This window comes from Lampetra planeri, chromosome 30 (genome assembly GCF_965212315.1).
Source record: "Lampetra planeri chromosome 30, kcLamPlan1.2.h2, whole genome shotgun sequence".
NCBI classification, from domain to species: domain Eukaryota; kingdom Metazoa; phylum Chordata; class Hyperoartia; order Petromyzontiformes; family Petromyzontidae; genus Lampetra; species Lampetra planeri.
Window position 1 is genome coordinate 9,779,990 of NC_136136.1, and position 21,458 is coordinate 9,801,447.

The following is a 21,458-nucleotide window of genomic DNA, read 5'->3' on the forward strand; positions in this document are numbered from 1 at the left end:
GCATACTAATACCATGAATATAATTATTATTTACTAAACAACAGTAGCACGCATAACTGATACCATTAATATAGTTTAACACGTTGGTTTTCGCATGAGGACCACGATAATAAAATCAAAGAATTACTCGATGAAGGTACCTACATTGAAATTAAACGAGACCCAACCAGCACCTTGGAACGAAAAACAACGACAATCATTGCCAAGTGATCAATTCCTAAGAAAGAGCAAAACCTGATCAAACCAAGGGCATCAAAACCACCAAGACTTTATGGGCTACTAAAAATTAACCCGTAAAAACAAAGTTTTTCACTCTAAATCCTTTATATGCGTGGCGGCTAGAGTCCTCTCGTCCTCTGGCTTGAGATGGCTGCCACCTATGGGTCAGATGATTATTCTGGCGAATTGCCCGATGATGCTGGATGCAATTACCAGCGAAACGTCGTACTCAAATTGTAAATGTTGTGGTTTCACGCTTCAACACACCGGTGGGCTAAAGCAGTGAACTATTTGTCTTTTGTCAACGTGACACTTTTTTACTGATTGGCCGTGTCGGGTGGTGGAGGGTTACGACACATTTATAAATAACGCGATCTAAACCCAAAAAAACGTTGATTATGGTCAGATGATTGTCTGCCAGCATTAAGCAATTGGTAATTAAATATAAAAAAAAAAAATTCCCTAAACAGTGTAAAATTTTGGAAAAAAAATTTCACGAAAATTTATTGTCACGCACAACGAGTCTGTGTAGAAAATGTCAGCTCGATTGGATCACGGGAAGTGGGTTAAAAAACGACCGAAAGATTTGCACGGTCGTAAGCAAGCAAGCACGCAAGCACGCAAGCAAGCGAACTTAATATAAAGGATTTAAAAATACACAAACCTGACGTCCCATTAAGACCCATAGTTAGTACAATAGGCACTGCCACATACAAATTAGCACAATACGTAACGAAACAAATACAGCCCTACATCGGTAGGACCTCTTCGTTCATCAAAAACGGTGAACATCTCGTAAATATAATTAAAGATATTAAGCTTAATCCTAATGATATTCTCGTAAGTTTTGATGTGACCTCTCTGTTCACGAGGGTTCCGGTCAACGAGTCAATTAAATTACTCAACACTCAAAATTTTCGACCATTTTTTGCCCCGGACATCGAACACAAATTCGAAGGTCGAACAACTGGAAAGAACCTGTTTGGGCCGAGATGCGTAGCCAGGGCGACCGAGACAAAGGCGATTGACCCAGTTTACGCGTAGCTCTCGCCCAGTGCAGACCCGCAAAACATCGTTCCGTTAACTTTTTCGTTAATTTCATTTATTTTAGTGCTTTTTTGTGTTTACCCATACACAGTGGCTCCCAAAAAGGTTAGTAGCAGTGATAAGCCAAAAAGGAAGGTTTCGAGAACCTTCCACTCAAGCCATCCACTCTCCTTACTACAGGTAAAGTGAAGTTCAATGTTCATTTATTCTATTAATTATAACTGTGTTTCTTGTATGCTTTTATGTACTGTACTGTATTTTAATATTGTAAACTTTGTGTAAAAATGGCCCATAATAGGAGCATCCTTGGGTGGGGAACCAATTAATGCTATTTCCATTCATTCTTATGGGGAAATTGATTCGGTGTTCGAACAAATCGGTGTTCGAACACGGGTTTGGAACGAATTAAGTTCGATCTCCGAGGTACCACTGTAACTAGAGGCGTGTCGCGCTTAACGAGCGAGATGCGTTCCGCGAAAATTGCTCGGTAAGTGAACAGGAACGTTAAACGTTAGTCGTTTCCCCATAGACTCACTCCCATTGTGTAAAAAGCAGTCGCCTTTCAGCCCCAAAATGTTCCACTTTTGAACATTTTTATTTTCAAACATGAGAAATACTCATTACTGCGTAGTTTTAAAGTAAAGTAAAAAACCCATCAAAGTTAACACTTACTACACATGAAGAAACCAGTGCAATATTCCCCCTCACCTCCATAGAAGATAATGTTGACAGGGGTCTGCAACTTGCGACTCTTTTATCGATCGGTCTCCGCTCGCTAAGCGAACATTTTTGCTCATTTTGCGAGCAAATTGTGGCTAAATTAAATTTGCAGTGACTTAATTTATTTTATAAAGAACCAAAGAGTATGGATCCCTGCAATCACGAAATCTAGATAAAATTTGCTCGTTGTAGCGAATTCTCGTAACAAAAGAATGCTCGTTAAGCGAGTCACCCCTGAAGTTTGGAACAAAGAAAAGTCTCAAGCTGCGTCCATGTGTGCCACTGGACGGGAAATGATGGGTGGGGCTTGGGTACATAAAACTACACTTTTTTTATTACACGCTTTCTATTAACTCACTGTCTGTTATATTCGTGGTTCTTTCGGTAAAGTCACGTAGAAGGGAAATAATAAAATAATAAAAATATAAAACAACAAAATCTACATCTGATGATGATTGCTTGTGTTGCAGTCGAAACGTCGTGAGGATTTTATTGTTTTATATTTTTATTATTTTATTGTTTCCCTTCTACGTGACTTTACCGTAAGAACCAATAATATGAATCCATGCAGTCACGAAAGCTTTAAATCAAAATCCACTGTCTGTTGTTGTCGTTGTATCCTCAAATCTTGTAACTCAATTTTAACCCACTTCCCAATGTGGTATCGAATGCAAACTTGGTATACTTATTTTTTTACCAGATAAGCCCCACTGACCTATATAGCTCTTTTTCAGAAGCCACAAATGATAGCTCAACGAAGTGGCTTATCACGTGGAAAGTTATAACAGCCAAATACTCTAAAGGCATGTTGATTCTAAAAACTCGGAGGACTCGGAGAAAAATCCACACGACCACGGGGAGAGAGACACGCAAACTCCAAATTTACAGGAGTTAGTGTCGGGATTGAACCCACGACCTCCTGCATGCCAGGCGAGACAGTTGACAGTTCGTCACCACGGTGCCGTATCATTGACATCGTCACGCTGGGCGTAACTTGTAGGGGGTTTCCTGCCTTCAGGATGCAGGATAATTGTATATTTTTGGAAGGGCCCCGAGTAATCGACTGCAAAACGCAACGATTGTTTGTTTTGGTCAATTAAGCGGCTGTATCGATACATCTTAGCAGTTCCAATTTTATCTCAACTGAAATGTAACAGCTTATCTATTTTCATTCAGCTTGTATACATCAATCAATGCTTAACACGGATCATTCTACGTATGTGTCGTGAGCATATGAACAGATTTCAATTGTTGGATGAATACATATTTAGGGGCCGTCCATAAATGACGTCACGCGATTTTGGACGATTTTTGACCCCCCCCCCCTTCGTCACATGGTGTCACAAAGTCAGACCCCCCCTCAAATATGACGTCACAAAGCTCTACCCCCCCCCCCCCCCCCCCAAAAAAATGCTTCAAATCGCTTTAAACTATTGTCATTGTAGTGCGTATTTAATGTGGCGCTGCACTCTGATGTTGTAGGAGAAAACATTTATTAAAACGTCTATTTAATTAAGTAGAACGTGTTGTCTATATTTATTTAAAGTTGCGCATTTTGATGTGACGTCACATTTCTCAAACCCCCCCCATCATCACAAATGTCTGACCCCCCCCCTAGGTGCGTGACGTCATTTATGGACGGCCCCTTACATGCTGAGCACAGGATACCTATACAGAGACAATAGTCTGTTACATTTCCAGGGTAATTATTATTAGCCCACTGGACTTCCAGTGCAGAGGTCGTCGGTTCAACCTCTCGGCGCGGCAGTTGTTCAATCAGCAGGCAGGTGGCGTATGGCGGGGTAAAGTGTAGGTACTCTCCAAACTCTTCCAAGTCGTCTGACCAGCGTGCAAAAGTAGACCAAAACAGCTGATTTGAGTTCACTCGAGCTCGTTCGAGCAGAGGCCCTTCCGGACAGCAGCGGTACGCGCAAGCGATTGCAGGGTCGTGCCTTTGCTTTACATCTACTAAGAGCCCACAATACATCTAATGACCTACTCAAAACAGACGAGTCTGTCCATGCTACCAAGTCCCACTTCAGGGGTCCCCGATTGGTGGAATCTCTATCTCGTCTGGGCTCCGTAAAATGGTCCCCTCTACACGTCAATATTTCTTAAGGAAACATAAACTATACGAGTAATAAAAGACACCACACCATTTGTTCTTACAATGTAAAAATCATTTACTACAAAAGTTAAGCAGGTGACAAATAACAATAACTCATTTGACTTTCTTGACAAGCCAAATGTATGACAACAGGGTACAACATTGAGCAACATCAAAATTAGTGAGCTCGTGGTAAATGTGCACCCTATATGCCTGCTTAACAAAACGTCTACTCAAGTGCAGCTGTTCGTGCACTGTCATTTTTGTTGTACTTTACAATGAAGCAAGTTGTGCAATCCTGTACCAGAAATACGTTATATGAACGTCTCAATTCAGTTGTTATGAGGCCTGATCTGTTCACGTTAAACGGAATTACAAATGAGTAACTGAACAAAGATATTATATTTTACCGGTTTTAGTTCATAACAGCAGGGTCCATTTATCCAGAGAATCCTCACTTTGGAGATTTTAAAATGATTGTTCGGTTATTTTCGTGCTCAGAGAAAACCCACACGCGCACACGACGGCGACAGCATAAATCCCGCCGTATGCCTTAACCCATCAGTAATCTTTGCCGCAACTTCTTGCAGATGATTTGATGATGCTGCGTTGGCAGTGCTGCACAAGAACGATTACAAAAAAAAACTCACCGCATCCGCCAATAACACCAAGAATCGTGAAAAGAAAAAATATATAACCAGGTGATGTGCTGGGCACGATGAAGGCGTGCTACGAAAAATGTCCATTTGCCCAAAACATTGCCTTTGTAAAGCGTATATTTTGTTTTCTTTCTTATCGATGAATATCTTCGAGCAAAAACCTCAGTCCCCAGCTGGCTAGCGTTTCACACACGGTACACATTCATCAATCTTCAAGCTGCCGACCCTGCCTCATACTCTCTGGATTACCTTTTGACCAGTTGGCACCATGATTAAGAGCTGTGGTAACATCTGCAGGAGGTCTCCAATCTATCCAACCCATCATCTCTCCAAGTTGAATAAATGAGTACCACTTTGAGGGAAGTAAACAGTATTTCACTTAGGAGGAGACTATCCTTCCATACCATGGGAACGTGGAATTTCGAGCCCAGGGCCACCAAAGCAGATGAACATTTCCCATTTGAGCATGGAGCGCAGCACAAATAAGAAAGTGTTGTCTGAAATGTCAAATGACTCTTGGAAGGCGACAGATGCACTCACTACCTTGCTGATCTCGTCAAGGAGCATAAACAACCATCACGCAAACTCCGGTCACTCGCAAAGGCTTTTGGCTGGCCATCGGTCAAAGACGGTCACTGCATCGCTTGCTTTCAGAAGCGTTCCGCAGCCGTCTGGAGTGCTCTTCCCTCCGATATTAGGAAGGTAATGGGAGCTGTGCACTTTTAAATCTAGTTTGAAAACTAATTTCTTTAGAACTTCTTTTTGTGTTTAGTTTGTTGTCCTTCCCCCGCACCTCTGATTCGCGTGGTTGGCTACGTACAGTGTGAAAGAAGTTCAACCCCTCCTGCTCGTTTCCTTTCTCATCCCTCTCCCACCCACACTTAGCTCTTCTGCTGCCCTGTCCCCTCTTGTGCCTCCACAGATTCACCCTCTTGGTCCCCCCGCCTCTCCACCAGCCCCTCCGCCGTATCCATGGTCTCTGTATCCGTGACGATGGCTTCCCCGGCAACATCTTCTTTAGCAACGACTGCCATGGCAATTGCATCCTCAGCAACGGATTCCTTGACAACTGTTGCCTCAGTGACATCTTGCTTGGCAACCTTTGTCGCGGCGACATCTTCCTTGGCATCTGTTGTCTCAGCTACAGCTTCCTTGGCAACCGTCTCGGCGATAAATTCCTTGGCAACTGTTGCCTCGGTAACAGATTCCTTGGAACCAGTTGTCTCAGCTACAGCTTCCTTGGCAACCGCTTCCTCGGTAACAGATTCCTTGGAAGCAGTTGTCTCAGCTACAGCTTCTTTGGCAACCGCTTCCTCGGTAACAGATTCCTTGGAAGCAGTTGTCTCGGCAACGGCTTCCTTGGCGGCTGCTGATTCAGCAACCGCTTCCTTGGAAGCAGTTGTCTCAGTAGAAACTGCCTTCGAAACCTCTGCCTTTTTCACCATTTCCTTGCCATCTGTTACCTCGGCAACAGCTTCTTTAGTAACGGCTCCATCAGCACCTTTTGCCTTCACAACCGCTTCTTTGGCAACTGCGGTTTCATCCGCCTCATCCTCGCTGTCGTCGCTGTCGCTGTCCCTCCCCGGATGTTCCGGCATCTTCTTATGCTTCTCCTCCTGATCACCATCACCGCCGCCATCCTCTTTACTATCCGTGGCAGCCGCCTCACTCGTATCCATGGGTTCTACATCTCCGGAGACAGTGCTTGGCGTTTCCGTGGTTAAAGCTGCTGGGGAGTCAGTTTCCATGGCATCGGTGCTTCCCGTGGCTTCCCCGTCCGATCCATCCTTGGCGGCGTCTTCCTTCGCTTGCTGTACAGGAGGCTGGGCTGGGACCCTGGACCTGGGTGGCTGAGCGAGAGGCTGGAACAACAGAACATCGTTCATTCATTCATTCATTTGAATGTGAATTCCTCGAGTGAAGAAGCACGATGAAGGAATGTGACAGACGTGTTAACCGTGCGACGAAGTGTGATGAAGACGCGTGGGGTAAATGCTGGATGAATTAACGTGGCGCTAAAGTACTGTGACGAATGAAGCGCCATGTTGAAACACGGTGGTGGAGTGTGACGAACTGGGAAAAGACTGATGAAGATGTACGTTGAATACCGATTAAGGGATAACATGCAAAGAAGCGCTGAAGCGTTCAAGCGCTCAGAGCGGTGAGCACCAGTTAACGCTACATAAACCTAGATTTGTATTATTATTGATGTTGCGTGGTGAGGAGGCACAAAGACACTGTGATGAATCGTAATGCAGAAGCATTCGGAAGGGCGATAAAGCGTGAAGAACGCACGTGCGTGCTGGGAAAACGTGCAAAAGCCTACGAGAAAAATCATACAGTCTTATGCAGCGTGATGAAGAAGCACGAAGACAAGGAATGAAAACCAAGAACCAAGACGAAGGCACAATGAGGTGTGATGAGAGGATTTAGGAAGTAGGTAAGCATAGCGCAAGTGGAGTAAAACCTAGACATGGGGCATGTATGTACGTATGTTGAACTTCTTTTGCACCGTACATAGCCAACCGTGCGAATTGGAGGTGCGGGGGAAGGACAACAAACTAAATACAAAGGTGAGGGGGCGGCCAGGATAATGGGTGGGGGGGGGGGGGTGAAGTCGTACAATGTGTCGTCTATTTTTACAATCTTTTAAATTAATCACTTGAGTTGCCGACGCTCGGCGTGTTTGCGGTCACGTGGGCACCCGAGTCACGCAAGTCGGCCGGAAGCGGCGTGACGGGCCGCGATTGACAATTGACAATAAATGAGAATTATGATGCTAGATCACAACGAGCGCGCGTGCGATGCATGATAAATACCAATACAGAAACGTATAACGCGCACCGCTTTTCGCTTTAGATTCAGACACATTGGGGGAAACCAGAGGAGGAGCCGAAAAGGCAGCCCCGACCCAGCGCCAACAATTGCCCAAGCTCTGGAACCTACAGCAGTTTGTCCAACTCCAGAAATTAATGAATGGTGAAAACATGGAGCAGGATGAAGGAGCGCCATGAAGGCGGAGGGATGGTGACAAAGAAGCGGGACCCTGGTGGAGGTGTCGCGCTGCTACGGGAGGCATCACCTGGTAGTATTGCTGGTAGTGCTGCAGGACCCGGAAGTACATGTTGTACACGAAGGTGGCCATCTCCGGCATGTCCTTGACTATGAGCGGCGGACAGCGTGCCGCCTCGCCGTTCTGCAATGCGCACGGCGCGGCGGTGAGCGCGCACGACGATCGCCCCATTGAAATCAGTGCGTGGTTAAAATCACGGTAGAAGCACCCTCCCCTTATCACGTTGTTACTGGGAGATAACAAGACAAACTTTGTTATTTTATTTTGGGTAATTCTTCCCCCCCTCTCCCCTTTCTCCCATTCTCTCCACCCCCCCCGCCCCCTTATATTCACTGTTCCCGATCGTTACCTCTACCGCGCTAGGGCAGTGACCCCGGACGCCCTCGTTCGTTTACTAATTTCGAGGGTGCGTTACGCCCTGGCATGTTAGGCGTGATCTTCTGTTTTTCCCTCCTTTTTAAATTCCCATTTGTTATTTTGGGTTCTTTAACGACAATTTTAAAAAATGCTTGCAAAAATATTTATCTCGGAGAAGCAAATTGAGCACACACGGCCAAAAGCTCGCTCACAATAACAACAGTGACATCCAACGGCGGGGCGCGTGCATACCGGCCGCTGAGTCGGGCAGCTCTCGTCCGGGTACAGGTGCAGCTGGAGCGGCCGTGCCGTGAGTTGGTTGAAGGCCGGCGTCAGCTCGAAGCAGTTGCGGAAGAGCGACGCCCGGGCGAAGACATAGAGGCCGAGGCGGGCACGCGACATCGCCACCACCAGACGGCGCACGTCCCTGCAGCCGTGAGGTGGCACGGCGCACACCGTTCACGTGAACGCTCAGTAAATGCCCGCTGCTTATAACAGGGTGGCGGACGACCGATTGGATTACTCGGCACTGCTCTGTGCGGTGGGAGATGCCGGAAAATCGAGACGTGTTGCCAGTGTTGCGTGAACGCGAATGAAGTCGGCGCACGTGAAGGCAGTCTTTGTGGATAAGTGGCACGTGCAATGTTTCTCTGCGCGTTTCTTTCCTTATCACTCCCTGTCTGTCCCTGCAATCTCGTCATCTGCACATTTATCTTTCTATTTCTGCATCTCTCTGTCTGTCTCTCTCCATGGCTATGTGCCCTTCTCTAAGTCTCTTTCTGTGTCTGTCTCTCACGATGACCACTGCACCCCACATCTCCCGTGTCTCTTCGGCTCAGTGCAGGGTCCCCTTTTCCCCCCATCTGCACAGGGCGCTGCTTGAGCGTCGAGAGTGCTCTGCTCACATCCTTACACGCAAGACAACACAAAGCCGCCTGCGTTCATCGCTTCCCGTTACACGTTCAATGGAGAGGCTGCATTCTCACATGCACATTGGCAAGATATTAACTACCTTGCCCGGTAAACAGGTCGTGGGTTCAATCCCGACCTGACGCCTGTGTCTTTGGAGTTTGCATGTCTCTCTCCCCGTGGTCGTGTGGATTTTTCTGCAGGTCCTCTGGTTTTTCCCTCCACATTTAGAATACATGCGTGTAGAGTGTTTGGCTGTTATAAATTTCCACACGATAAGCCACTTCATTTGGCTATCATTTGTGGCCATGTGGCTTCTGAAATAGAGCTTCATAGCTCAGTGGGCCTGACCCGGTAAAATAAAAAACAGTTCAGTTTAGTTTTGAAACACATGAGATGCCTGGGCTGGCAAAGTGCTGGGTTTAACGATAAGGTGCAAGGATGCAGTCATGAGAATCTCACCTCAGGTGACCCACTGCTTTGGTCCTGACCAAGGAAAGAATGATGTAGTCGTTTTGCTGACCCTGGAATCTGTCCACGGTCGTCACCTGTAGCGCGCAAATGTAGCACAGGGACATGGTTACAGACAGCATCTCAACAAGCACTCCTATCAGTAACACACAGTCCATGATGAGAGAGAGTCTTGAGATGCACTGGTGCATTTAAAAATAAGTAAATATATTTTCTACGTCTTATTTATAACACATTGTTTGTATTTTCGGTGTAGTTCCCTTAAACCACAATGGTATACAATGTGCTTTATAGTTGGTACAAATGGTAAATAATAGATTTTTAGACACGCGATGAGATGAACGCAACTATTTTAAATCTTAACAATTTATCTTTAAACGAAGACTCGCTGTGTGACCACCGCACCGCCAATTGCCATCGATGGTGTGAAATCTCGACAGAGGAGGGCACGGGCGCTCGGTAGCGGGAGAGAGGGGCGGCGGTGCGGAGGGACGGGGGCCCCCCCTGGTGGGACCCCAGAAGGGGCGGCTGTGCCGGGGAGGGGGGCGGGGGAGGCTGTTCCGGCACCTTGCTGGGGCGGCCGAAGAGTGGGTTCTCTCCGCAGCGCTGGTTGACGACGTCGCGGATTAGGTGCTTCTGCCCATTGTACGTCGTGAGGATGCTGATCCTGTCGGCCGGGTACCCGAGCAGGCGCATGTACATGAAGAGCGCCACCGCGTACTCTGCCTCCGCCAGGTTCTGTGCGGTGAACACGCACACACGTACACATAAGCACAACAACGACAAAGACAACAGCGGCCCTGGCAAACCGATGTTCGCCACCAAGCGACGGTGATGTCCGCACAGCGCTTGTGCCAGCGATAGGCGCGTTTGACGCAGTGTGAAGATACCAGAGGCTCTCTGTGAGGTCGCGACACGAGCCCAGACGTAATGGGTTAAAAGACTGACCATGACCGGCAGGTGGCACCACCAGTGCTCGGTGGAAATTAATGTGATTTCAATCGCGCTCCATGGTGATGGATTTGACTTCAACAGAGCTCTGTGGGAGTGCACGTCGATAGCTTCCACAGGAGGTATTCTCCACATTAATTTTGGCTGTCGCCCAATGAGGCTGGTTGTTGTAATTACCGGCGAAACGTCGTACTCGAATTGTAAATGTTGTGGGTTTACTCTCCAACACACACCAGTGTGCTGAAGTAGTAACTAATTGGCACGTTTCGTTTAAGTGACAAACTTTACTAATTGGCCGCGTCGGGTTGCGTCCGAATTAACGACACATTTCATATTTTCGCAATTGAAAAAAAAAAAGTCTCTATTATGGATTACTATTGCTCGCGAAAGCCTACTACTACGTGTTAACCCAGCTTCGACATAGCTCTACGGCGGTGAGGGGGCAGCGGTCTTCCTCCTGCACAGCGCCCACCTGGTAGAAGTACGGGTTGGGCTCGGACTCGCCCACGCCGTTGAAGTCCTCGACGTTGACGAGCTGGAAGTCGTAGCAGAGGCCTGCGTTGGCGAAGCGGAACTCGGGCAGCAGCTGCACGTGAGGCAGATTTCCCAGCCGCTTGTAGCGCCAGTTGTACAGGTTGCACAGACTGTGAACGCACGCACACAGGACGTTACGCGTCAGCGCGTGTCTGCGTGTGAGTAACACGGGCTAGAGAAGAGGTGGGCTGATGAGTGAGTGGGTGGGTGTGTGGACGAGTGTGTGAGTTGGGGATCGGTAGTGCAGCGGATAGCGCTCTGCGCTACAAACCCGGCGACCCGAGTTCGATTCCTGCTCACGGCCAACACCAGTGATGATTTTCTGAATCAGTCCTGGGCCTACCCTAGGTCGACTTAGCCTCAAATGAGTACTTGGTGCTGGCCACCCACCCCCTCGTGTGCCGTGCCAGCCTTAATAGGTGCTCGCTAACAGCACTTGCCCCAACAGTCTGCTAAGGTTATACGGGGATCTTTGTCTTTGTTTGTGCACGTGCACAAATACAAAGACAGGGGAGCGGTGGCTTCGTGGTTTGTGCACTGCGCTATGAACCCGGCCACAAGAGTGCACGAGCTGATTGGCCTCAGTGACAAATATCTGAAATGGTCTTGGGGCTTCCCGAGGTCAACACAGCCTGAAATGAGTACTTGGTGCGGTGTTTAAAAATGAACACTGGGGATACAAAGGCGGTTGAGTGACGTTCTGGCCACACCACCCTCTTGTGCACCTGTGTCGCCATTTATTGGTGCTAGCTAACGGCACCTACTACATAAGTCTGTGCAGGCTACATGGGGGATCTTTGTGCACACATGCACCACTGTGCATCACCATGCCCGTGTCTGCAGGAAGCGATGGGGTAGTGGTTACCCCTCTGCGCCAGTGAGCCGGCGACCCGGGTTCGTCGATTTCTGTATCACAACTTAAAATGGGCGGCGAGTGACATCAAAACCCGTCCTGGACCGCCCGCCCCTTAGGTCAACTCAATTTTAAAATATGCATCAGATGCCCAAACTCTCTCTCTTTCGCCTCTCGTCGCGCAGCCGCTGGGCGCGTCTCACCTGGAGCGCGCTCTGCCCTGGGCGTCCAGGTCCACCGTGGGCACGCCGAGGCGCACGAAGCGCGTGAAGAGCGACTGCTCCATGTTCGAGTACTTCTGGAAGGCCATGTTTTTGATGACGGGTGGCAGCTGGTGGTGGTCGCCGATCATGATCCAGCGCTTGAGGCGGCTGAATCCGTCCTGAGGGTTCTGTGGGCACGAGTAGTCGCGCGTCACGTCTCCTTCTCCCGTGCGGGTGGGCGATGCACAAACGGCGGACCCGGCGTCCGTCTGTCTGGCTGCATCGCGTCGTGTCCTGTGCCGTGGTTCGACCCATCGCTTCGTTTCGGCTCGCCACGTTCCGATCGGCGACTCGGGGAAAACATTTCTGCACCTGATACCACGTCTGGTGGACCTCTTGGCTACGGCTGTGGCCACTGATCAGTCGCCTACTTCAAATTACCAGCGACCGAGAAAACATTCGCTGAGAAATAAAGCCCTGGCAGAGTGTGATGCCATACCACACGTGGCTGTGTTACAAGGTACGACAAGCGTGTGGCGAACCGCGCATTCAGTGTTTGTGCTCACGTTTAGTATTGTGCCAGTTTTTTTTTCTCTCTGGGAACTCTGGTTTGTCTCCCAAATGCAAAAATTAACAACAACAAAAATCTTTGAGTACCGTAGCAGCACTGGCCAAAAACTCCTAGCAGGATTCTCCTAAAGCAGAGCCTTACATTCTTCGTGAAGCATTCTGTGTTATAATACCTGGCCCTACTCTGGACTCTAGCCAGGCGGTGCTGGGGTGAGAGCACTGGCCGGGGATTGACTCATTCATCATCAATCCGGGCTAATCCGGGCTTGAGTAAATTACATTCATATATACACACACACACACATTTACCGAGTCTTGAGAATCATTATCAGGATGGACCTGCTTTGAGGTGTCCGTCCAATTTTCCTCCGGGGTTACGTTTTAAAATTTGCGCGTGCAGGAGGAAACCACAGTAAATGAAAAAATCCCATGCGCTCGAACATTCAAAAACATCCGCCACTCTCGCAGAAATAGCTTCCCAGCATCCTACTTACTGTACTGCCTCCTACGGGCACCGGCTCCTTACCTGCAGGAGCAGGGGAATGAATGTCTCAATTTCCAAGATCTGTGCCGCCTCTTCCATGAGGATGTTGTCATACTGTAAAAAAAAGACACAGGGACATGATAAATCCATGGTAAATAATGCCACAGTTTTTGGCTCAACACAACCACATCCTATTGCGCTTCATTGTCAAAGCTGTGTATAAATCGACGGCTAAATTGGCATTTGAAATCGGCTTGACCTCACAATCGTCGTTCCCAGCCACAGGACCGAGTGTCACCACAAATGACATGAAAGTAACGTTCCAGCTCTTCGGCAATTAACTTCTGGATGAAGGCAACACCCCCAAGTTGTGTTCGTCACGGGAGTTTTACAACCATACTGGACCACATTGGTTCATGAAGGGTTGGTGAATGGAAGGCGGAGGACCGGTTCCAATACCGCTCGCCACTGATATTAGCCGTGACCAGGAATCAAACTCGGGCCGTCGGGTTGATGAGAGCAGTGCGCCTCCAATTAGCACAGTTGGCTACGTAGGGTGCGAAAGAAGTTCACCGTACATAAATACAGCAGTGCGCCTATCACAACGTCTTCAAGATCCTTCACGGACACCACACCCCTGCTTATCTCTCATCTCACTCCCCTCCCCCCTTTCCACACACTCTGGGCTTTCGCGGCCAAGGAAGTCGGTTTTTCTCCTCTTGTTGTCGTCATAATTGCCTGAATTTCCCTTCCCACCAGCCATCAAATCTAGGCTCAAGGCCTTGACTGACTGCCTCTCTAAAAGTAATTATCCTCACCATTTATGCACACCACCCTCAGGATATGGGTCACATTAATAAGTTGTAGAAATTATTTGAAACACCAACACAGAAGGTGATGGATAGGCTCTCTAGGATTTACTCTATCCTCAGCGTACCTCGCAAGATGGTCGATCCTAGAGGGAAGATGAGCGAATGCGGGCCTTATGTCCCTCTTTTTTTTACTTTATGGCTTGTTATCTTCGTAATGCCCTCCCCTCTACTCCCCTTTTTCTCCTTCCCTCCACCCCTCTCCTGCCCAAGTTCCCATCCCACGCCTGGGTTAGAAAAATAACCTGGTACACAGCAGTTCTAAAGAAATTAATTCTTAAATCTGGATGATTGAAAAGTGCATAACTCCAGTGGCTTCCTAATATCGGAAGGAAGAGCGTTCCAGACGGCCGCAGAAATGCATCTGACCGTCTTTGTTTGATGGATAGCCAAAAGCCTCTGCGAAGATGACCGGCGTTTGTGTGATGGTTTATTGCTCCTTGACGAGATCAGCAAGGTATCGTGATTCATTTGTGCCAAGCACTTTGTGTGCAATGAGTGCAACCTTACAATGTGTGCGTGGAGATGGTGTATCGCCTCCTCAATGTTCCAAGGAGAAAAGCCTACCCAGAGGGCACGTCCCACACATCCCTCTGACATGCTGATGTTACCCGGGCATGAAGGTGCCTTCTGATGTGACTGCTGATATTTGTTCATCTTTCGTAAGAACTAAATTCGTGTCGTCATTTAAAAACGGGCTGCGCATGGCGGGGGGGGGGGCAAAGGGTGAACAAGCGGCATCGTCAAGGCGGCGTCGTTGGCACCTTGAAGCCGAGCTGCACGAGGTCGTGGCGCTTGAGGGCGGCGTGCGTGCAGGTCATGGCGATGACCTTCGCCTCCTTCACCAGGAGGTACTTGGAGCGGTCGAGGCCGCTGCGCAGCAGCTCAAACGCCCGGAACTCCTGCGTACAAAAGCACGGCATCGTTACCGACGCCGCTCTGAGGTCAAGTTTGGCCAGGTGCAGATCGCGTTTGCTGATTCCGGAAAACGTTTCCCCCAACCCAGTACACCACGTCCAGTCGAGCTCTCACTACGGTTGAGGCTAATTGCGAGAGGGCTGTGGTTACTACCAGCTGTGAATTCTAGTACCTGCTACGGTTGACCAAGCGACCCACGACTAATAGGACCTGGGGCGCGAGTTCGCACTGCGGAAACTAATTGAATATTCACAATCAACGGTGGGAATATCCCACCGCGCTACAAACTAATCAGCACGCATATGACGCACGACGGACGGGAATTTCAGGTAACTGAAGCGGCGCGAAAGAATCTGTTGCCGCGTTCTTAAATCGGAAAGAGATAAAAAAATAGACGGAAGCCAGAGCAGACTGACGAAGAACAGCGCTTGACGGGGGGGCAGCTCTCACCTCCAGCTGCGTGAAAATCTTGCGCAGGTGGCGGAAGCATCCCTCGGCGATTTCCAGGTCCTCCTTGTACGAGCGGCCGTGGAAGAGCGGCTGGGGGGCGTTGGCGAAGTAGCAATCGAACGGGAAGTGGGCGGCGATGGCGGCGGCCGCTTCGGCCGTGCCACCTTTGTCGCCACTGCTAGCCGGGCGCACCTTGCTCTGAAACTCCTCCCAGCGCGACATCACCTGGACATGCACATTCACACACACACATACATGCACACACATACACACACGTACATGCACACACATACACACACACGTACATGCACACACATACACACACACACACGTACATGCACACACATACACACACACGCACGTATGCAGGCCAGCCGGCAGGCATGCATGCGTGCACGTAAGAAAGCAAGTGAGATCTAAATGCATGCACATGCAGGCAAACCCAAAAACAAAAGTCCCCCATATAGCTTAAATGGATTGTTGGGGCAGGTGCTGTTAGAAAGAACACCTACAAAGGCTGACACGGAACACGAGGGGGTGGGTGGCCAACACCATGCCCGGCCGCGTGTGTCTCCCTAGTGGCGATGTTTTTACACATCGCACTGGGTACTCAATTGAGGCCGAGTCGACCTAGGGGAGGCTCAGGACAGGATTAGATCATCGTCACTGGTGTTGTCCACAAGCGGGAATCGAACTCGAGTCGCCGGGTTCGTAACATAGCACGCTAACCGCGAGACTGCACACACGCACACGCACGCACATTCCGGGTGTGCCAAGCGGCCCGTAGCCGGACGCGGCTTGCCGATGAGCACTAGCGAGGACGAAGCGCGTACCTGGTAGAGGAAGAAGTGTCCGGCAGTCTCGCACGTGTAGGAGACGTCTCCTGGGACGCCCAGACTCTCCTGCAGGCGCCCGACCTCGTGCAGCAGCTCCAGCCTCCGCGCCAGTATGTAGTTCACGCGGCCATACCTGCATGCAGAAAACACGTGCGCACACAAACATACATGTACTCATGTAAATATACATAACGGCAACAACGTAACAGCGGTGTGACGTCACCACAGTGCTTGTGCCAGGATAGATGTGCGCTGAGGCCACGTGAAGTGTCGAAGGATCGCTTGCAGGAAGTCATGTGACAGGCCAGGTGTTATGGGTTACATACACAAAGATTCCCCATATAGCCTCAGCAAACTGTTGGAGCAAGTGCCGCTAGCAAACACCTATGAAGGCCGGCACGGCACAAGAGGGGTTGGGGTGGTCAGCACCACGCCCGGCTGCCTTTGTTTGCCTAGTGCGGCCCCGGAAGACAGCCTGTGGTTTTGCCATGGCAGGTGGCGCCAGGAGGCAGGTGACGGACAGTGGCATCACCTGCTGAAGTCCTTCTCCGTCTCCAGCTCCTCCTCGCCGTGACCCATACGCAGGAGGTGCCTCTCGTCAATGTCAAGCTGCATGATCTTCTCGAAGAGTTGGTTCAGGGCCTACGGGTTAACAAGAGAGGAAGGTCGAGGCCAAGTGACGGTCAAGGTCCCATGACAGCCAACCAACGCTGCCGACGCAAACCGCACATCGCCGCGATTTCCTTCTGCCAGATCCCGTGGCCGTTGTAGTCGAAGGCTGTTCCCAAGACTGCCAAACAGTCTCATCACGACTAACCGTTACTATTTGAGAGTTACAGACGCAACCAAGTTCACAAGTAACAACTACAGAACACATTAGCGGAGACACATAGGGCAGGCGTATGTGTGTACAGCTGTTGAACTTCTTTCGCATCATACATAGCCAACAGTGCTAATCGGAGGTGCGGGGGAAGGACAACAAACTAAACACAGAGGGGGCAGGCGTGCGGGGCAGTCCCCAGCAGCGCTGACGTTCCGACGTTCCTCACCTGATTGGAGTGCGTAACGATGAGCGTTCGCTGTTCGGGAAAGTTGTGGTAGAGGTTTGAGATGATTTGCACAGCCACATCCGTCTTGCCTGTACCCGGGGGCCCCACCACCTGCACGGAAGGGGCATCGCGCCATTTACTGAGCACTGTTGTTGCCATAACAAATATCCCCCCGTATAGCCTTAACAGAGTGTAGGAGCACGTGCTGTTAGGTTAGCACCTATGAAGGCTGGAACGACAAACAAGGGGGTAGGTGGCCAGCACTATGCCAGGCCTCCTTTGTCTCCCTTCAAAGAAAATAACAAAACATCTGAAATTGTACTGTTACTCTGATTGATAACAATCTTGTCAATGTCTAACTTTTTGATGTGTGGATCTGGCTTCTTCTTGGAAAGGAGGTTGAACTTGGAAATCAGGTTATCTTTGCATTTAGGTGACATCAGAGTAACTGTCCCAATTTCAGATTTTTTTGTTATTTTCTTTGAACCTATCTACGTGACTTTACCAAAAGACCCAAGAATACATTTTTATGAGTGTTTAGAACCAGTCCTGTGCACTTTAAAAGTTTTCCTTTTGTAGTAGAAAACATTTGTGACTTTTTTTATTCAATGACTCAAACAGAAAGCCATTTTGAGTGTAAAAAAGCACAGAATCTCAAACAGCATTTAAAAAAGATTTAACCTGACAGCTATAATTTTTACGATCTTACCTTGAGTGGATGAGTTATGTTGAAGGGTTGTGACAATTATTTGCAATAAAGTCCACGCCAATTACAATGAGCACTCGGTATGCACGTGAAAGGACACGATGGGACTGAGAAAAGATGGCGGCGGATGCACGAGTTGTACAGTACCTCTACACCCCCCCCCCCCCCAAAATTCAGCTGCGCCGAGTCCAAACCGATAATCGAAAACGATAATCGCCACTGGTGTTGGCTGTGAGCGGCAATCGAAGTCGGGTTGCCAGGCTCGTAGCGCAGCGCCGCGAGCCGCTACGCGCCTACGCACAATGTTTTAGACTCTTTTCAGCTGAACAGTCGAAAACGCTGTGACGACATTGAGTGTAGAGAAAATTTACGTCGTGTTCCTCAAAAAGTCAGCGACATGAGTGCGAAACAACGTATATCGGGGTGACGTACATTGAAGACCCCCTGAACTCATCTGAGGCTGCAACTAGCTAGGGGATGGCTCAAAACCAGTTCAAATAAATCACCACCTGAAACTCAGGTTGCTGGGTTCTTAGGGAAGTGCGCTAACAACTACGCTAACGCACCGCCTGCCATTAACACACAACGATGACAATGAATGGCGATGAAAGTAGTGGAGCCAGATAAGGGGCCTTACCATGGTGAGCCCAGGCTGCATGCCTGCACGGATGGCCTCAATTTGCGTCGGGGTGAACTGAATCGTGTTCCTACAGGCAACACGCAAAGGCAACAGCACAAATGTCATCCATCACGCGAACTCCAGTCATCCTCGCAGTGGTATTTTGGAAAGCCATCGAACAAAGACTGCATCATACTCTTAGTTCTTTCGGTAAAGTCACGTAGGTAAAAAATGAAATAAATATTAATCGCGCACTTTCAGATGCACTTTTGTGGCCGTCTGGAACGCTCTTCCTTCCCATATTAGGAAATCACTGAAGCTATGCACTTTTAAATCTATGTTGAAAACGAATTTCTTTAGAACTGATTTTTGGATTTAGTTTGTTGTCCTTTCACCACACATCACACCTCCGATTAGCACGGTTGGTTACATGCAGTGCGAAAGAAGTTCAACATAAACACAGGCACACATCGCCACACATTCCAGCGACCTCGACAACATCAGAATCACGTACGGCCACGAACCTGCTTCGCACAAGGGGAAAGTGCAACAAAGAAGCGTGCAGGAGACTGACCGCTTGGGCTGGTTGTAGGGGTACGGCCCCGGGTTTGGCGGCACGTACGGCTCCACGAGCAGCGTGAGGCTGTCCTCTCCACCGGAGGCGGTTTCTCCCGCGTTGCCCGCCCTTCTCTTCTTGCCATCCTTCTTCTGCGGGAAGGTGATCCTGTGTGCGGACAGTGCCATCGACGGAGGTGTTAACGCAGAGATGAAGGTGCAGCAGACGTCACCGGCTGCAAAATGCAAGATTGTGCTGGCCCATGGCGTGAGAATGCGGAGTTGTTCACTACCGGTTCAGGGCCCATCCAAGAGATAATCGTGGTTCAATGCTTGTTTGACCAAGGATACCCAAGGATACCCTCAACCTGTCCAGGCTCTCACCAGTTCAGGCCGACGTACGAGGGACTTTGAGAACTCTAGGTCCGCACCTTCAAGTTTTCGATCGAACCACGTGTCCAATTCGTGAGATATATACGCGCGTTAGAATTCATGTTTATTATTACAGTAAACCCTCGCTACACGCGAGTTCTGGATTCGCGAGTTTCGCAAGTTACTAAATGTCTACTAATTCCCTATTTGCGACCCGCCGGACTAGAGCGTTCACGAGCGCGCTACGTAGTGCCAGACCACCGACACCAGAGAGGTACGCGCAGAATGTTGCTACATTTCAAACGGTCTGCAAAGACTTAGCTGCCTGCTTTGTCCTCAGTCTCACAGCAATCCCGCTCTGAACTCGCTATTGGGCATTTTTAGTTTATACGTACTTACAGTTGACTCGATTATACAATTTGGTATAAATGAGTGGACAATAATAAACACAGTAACACTCAGCGGCGCCTGCTCAGAGTTACCAAACACGCCCATAATGATCTCTCCCCCTCCCCCAACACTAAATTGTCTTATGGTTGTTGTTGGCTTGCACCACAATGATTTTTGCACAGCATTTTAATACTTTATTTTTTGGAATATTTTCTGGTTTATTCCAGTGTGTTTCTGTTGGGCGTCGTCACTTTAAGATGTTCTGTGTTCATATTTAGTTTGTTGCGATTGCACCCGACTCAAGAGCCGCATGGCTCACAGGGCTATACCTAATAAATGAAACTTGAACACGACCGAGTCGCCCAACGGCGTTGCGTCTCTTTTGAGCGGCACGGCGCACCCCCCACCCACCTGAAGGGCGGTTTGTGCGGTGGCGGGTGGTCGCCCACGACACGCACGGTGTGGCCGGGGAAGCCGGCCTTCAGGTGTTCCATGCTGAGGAAGGTGTCGTTGAAGTTGAGCGTGCGGATCTGGTTGGGCATCTTCGAGTAGTGGGCGCTGCCCGGGTCGCCATAGCCCAGGATGATGTCGTGCAGCCAGTCGGGCACCACGCACTCCGTGTTCATGAGGTCACGGATCGTCTCCAGCACGGCCTGGGAAGTGCCAACCACGTACGCGTCAATGAATGACAACCAATAATAACCGAGAAACAGTACAATTGCCGTTTGTGTATGCATGTTGACCTTCTTTCGCACCGTACGTAACCAAGCGTGCTAATCGGAGTTTGAAATAAATTATTTAAAAGTGCATAGCTCTAGTCGCTTCCGCACATTGGAAGAACGTTCCAGATGGCCGCAGAAGCGCATGTGAAAGCGCGCGATGCAGTGATCGTATTTGTTTGATGGCTAGCCAAAAGCCGCTGCGAGGATGACTGGAGTTTGCGTGATGGTTTATGCTCCTTGACAAGATCAGCAAGGCACTGTGGCTCATTTGTGACAAGCACTTTGTGTGTTATAAGTGCGGCACTGTTATAACACAAGACTATCGCGAAGGAGCTACGTTTTGGCGTGCGGTGGTTTCAGAGGCGACGTTGCTATCCCAATTGAGTAATTTTCAGGGAATTTTTTTTATTTGGTCAAATTTGGACCGTGACACCAGCACACAATGGCATTCTCGTTTCAGATGACGTCAGGAAATCTTGAACGTCAGCTGTGAAGCAGACGGCGTGCAGTTTGAAATATATCTATATTTTTTAGCCAAAGCAATATTTTATTTAACATTAAAATGCAAAGCACACTACAAGGGCACGCAACTGGAGAAAGATACGAACACAAAAACATATATTCAAACAAATTGTGTCATCGGTGTAAACACAAGATAAAAACGGAGATGGCAAGTATATAAGTGGGCGGTGTTCAGATGGCAAGGGGAGCAGGTCCATTGTGGGCCGCGTAGTATTTTACGGCGAATACACTCGCAGTGATAACCAGGGCGGCCTGCCGGATTCGAACTACAAACCGCCGCACAAGCGGCAAAA

At 49.0% G+C, this 21,458-nt stretch overlaps 1 protein-coding gene across 1 annotated transcript in view; it reads right to left on the minus strand.

Moving 5' to 3' along the window:
• Positions 1–4,144: 4,144 nt before the first annotated feature.
• AQR (aquarius intron-binding spliceosomal factor) overlaps positions 4,145–21,458 on the minus strand; it is a 36,707-nt gene continuing 19,393 nt past the window's right edge. The window contains exons 21-36 of the mRNA XM_078608734.1: positions 20,333–20,574; positions 19,179–19,328; positions 18,623–18,692; positions 17,280–17,390; positions 16,763–16,872; positions 16,228–16,363; positions 15,395–15,619; positions 14,791–14,928; positions 13,200–13,271; positions 12,104–12,291; positions 10,986–11,157; positions 10,130–10,300; positions 9,554–9,639; positions 8,435–8,609; positions 7,835–7,948; positions 4,145–6,614 (exon numbers count right to left, since the gene is read on the minus strand). Of these exons, the coding sequence (XP_078464860.1) occupies positions 5,634–6,614; positions 7,835–7,948; positions 8,435–8,609; positions 9,554–9,639; positions 10,130–10,300; positions 10,986–11,157; positions 12,104–12,291; positions 13,200–13,271; positions 14,791–14,928; positions 15,395–15,619; positions 16,228–16,363; positions 16,763–16,872; positions 17,280–17,390; positions 18,623–18,692; positions 19,179–19,328; positions 20,333–20,574 (3,141 nt within the window). The 3' untranslated portion in view covers positions 4,145–5,633. The remainder of the gene's footprint in view (positions 6,615–7,834; positions 7,949–8,434; positions 8,610–9,553; positions 9,640–10,129; positions 10,301–10,985; positions 11,158–12,103; positions 12,292–13,199; positions 13,272–14,790; positions 14,929–15,394; positions 15,620–16,227; positions 16,364–16,762; positions 16,873–17,279; positions 17,391–18,622; positions 18,693–19,178; positions 19,329–20,332; positions 20,575–21,458) is intronic.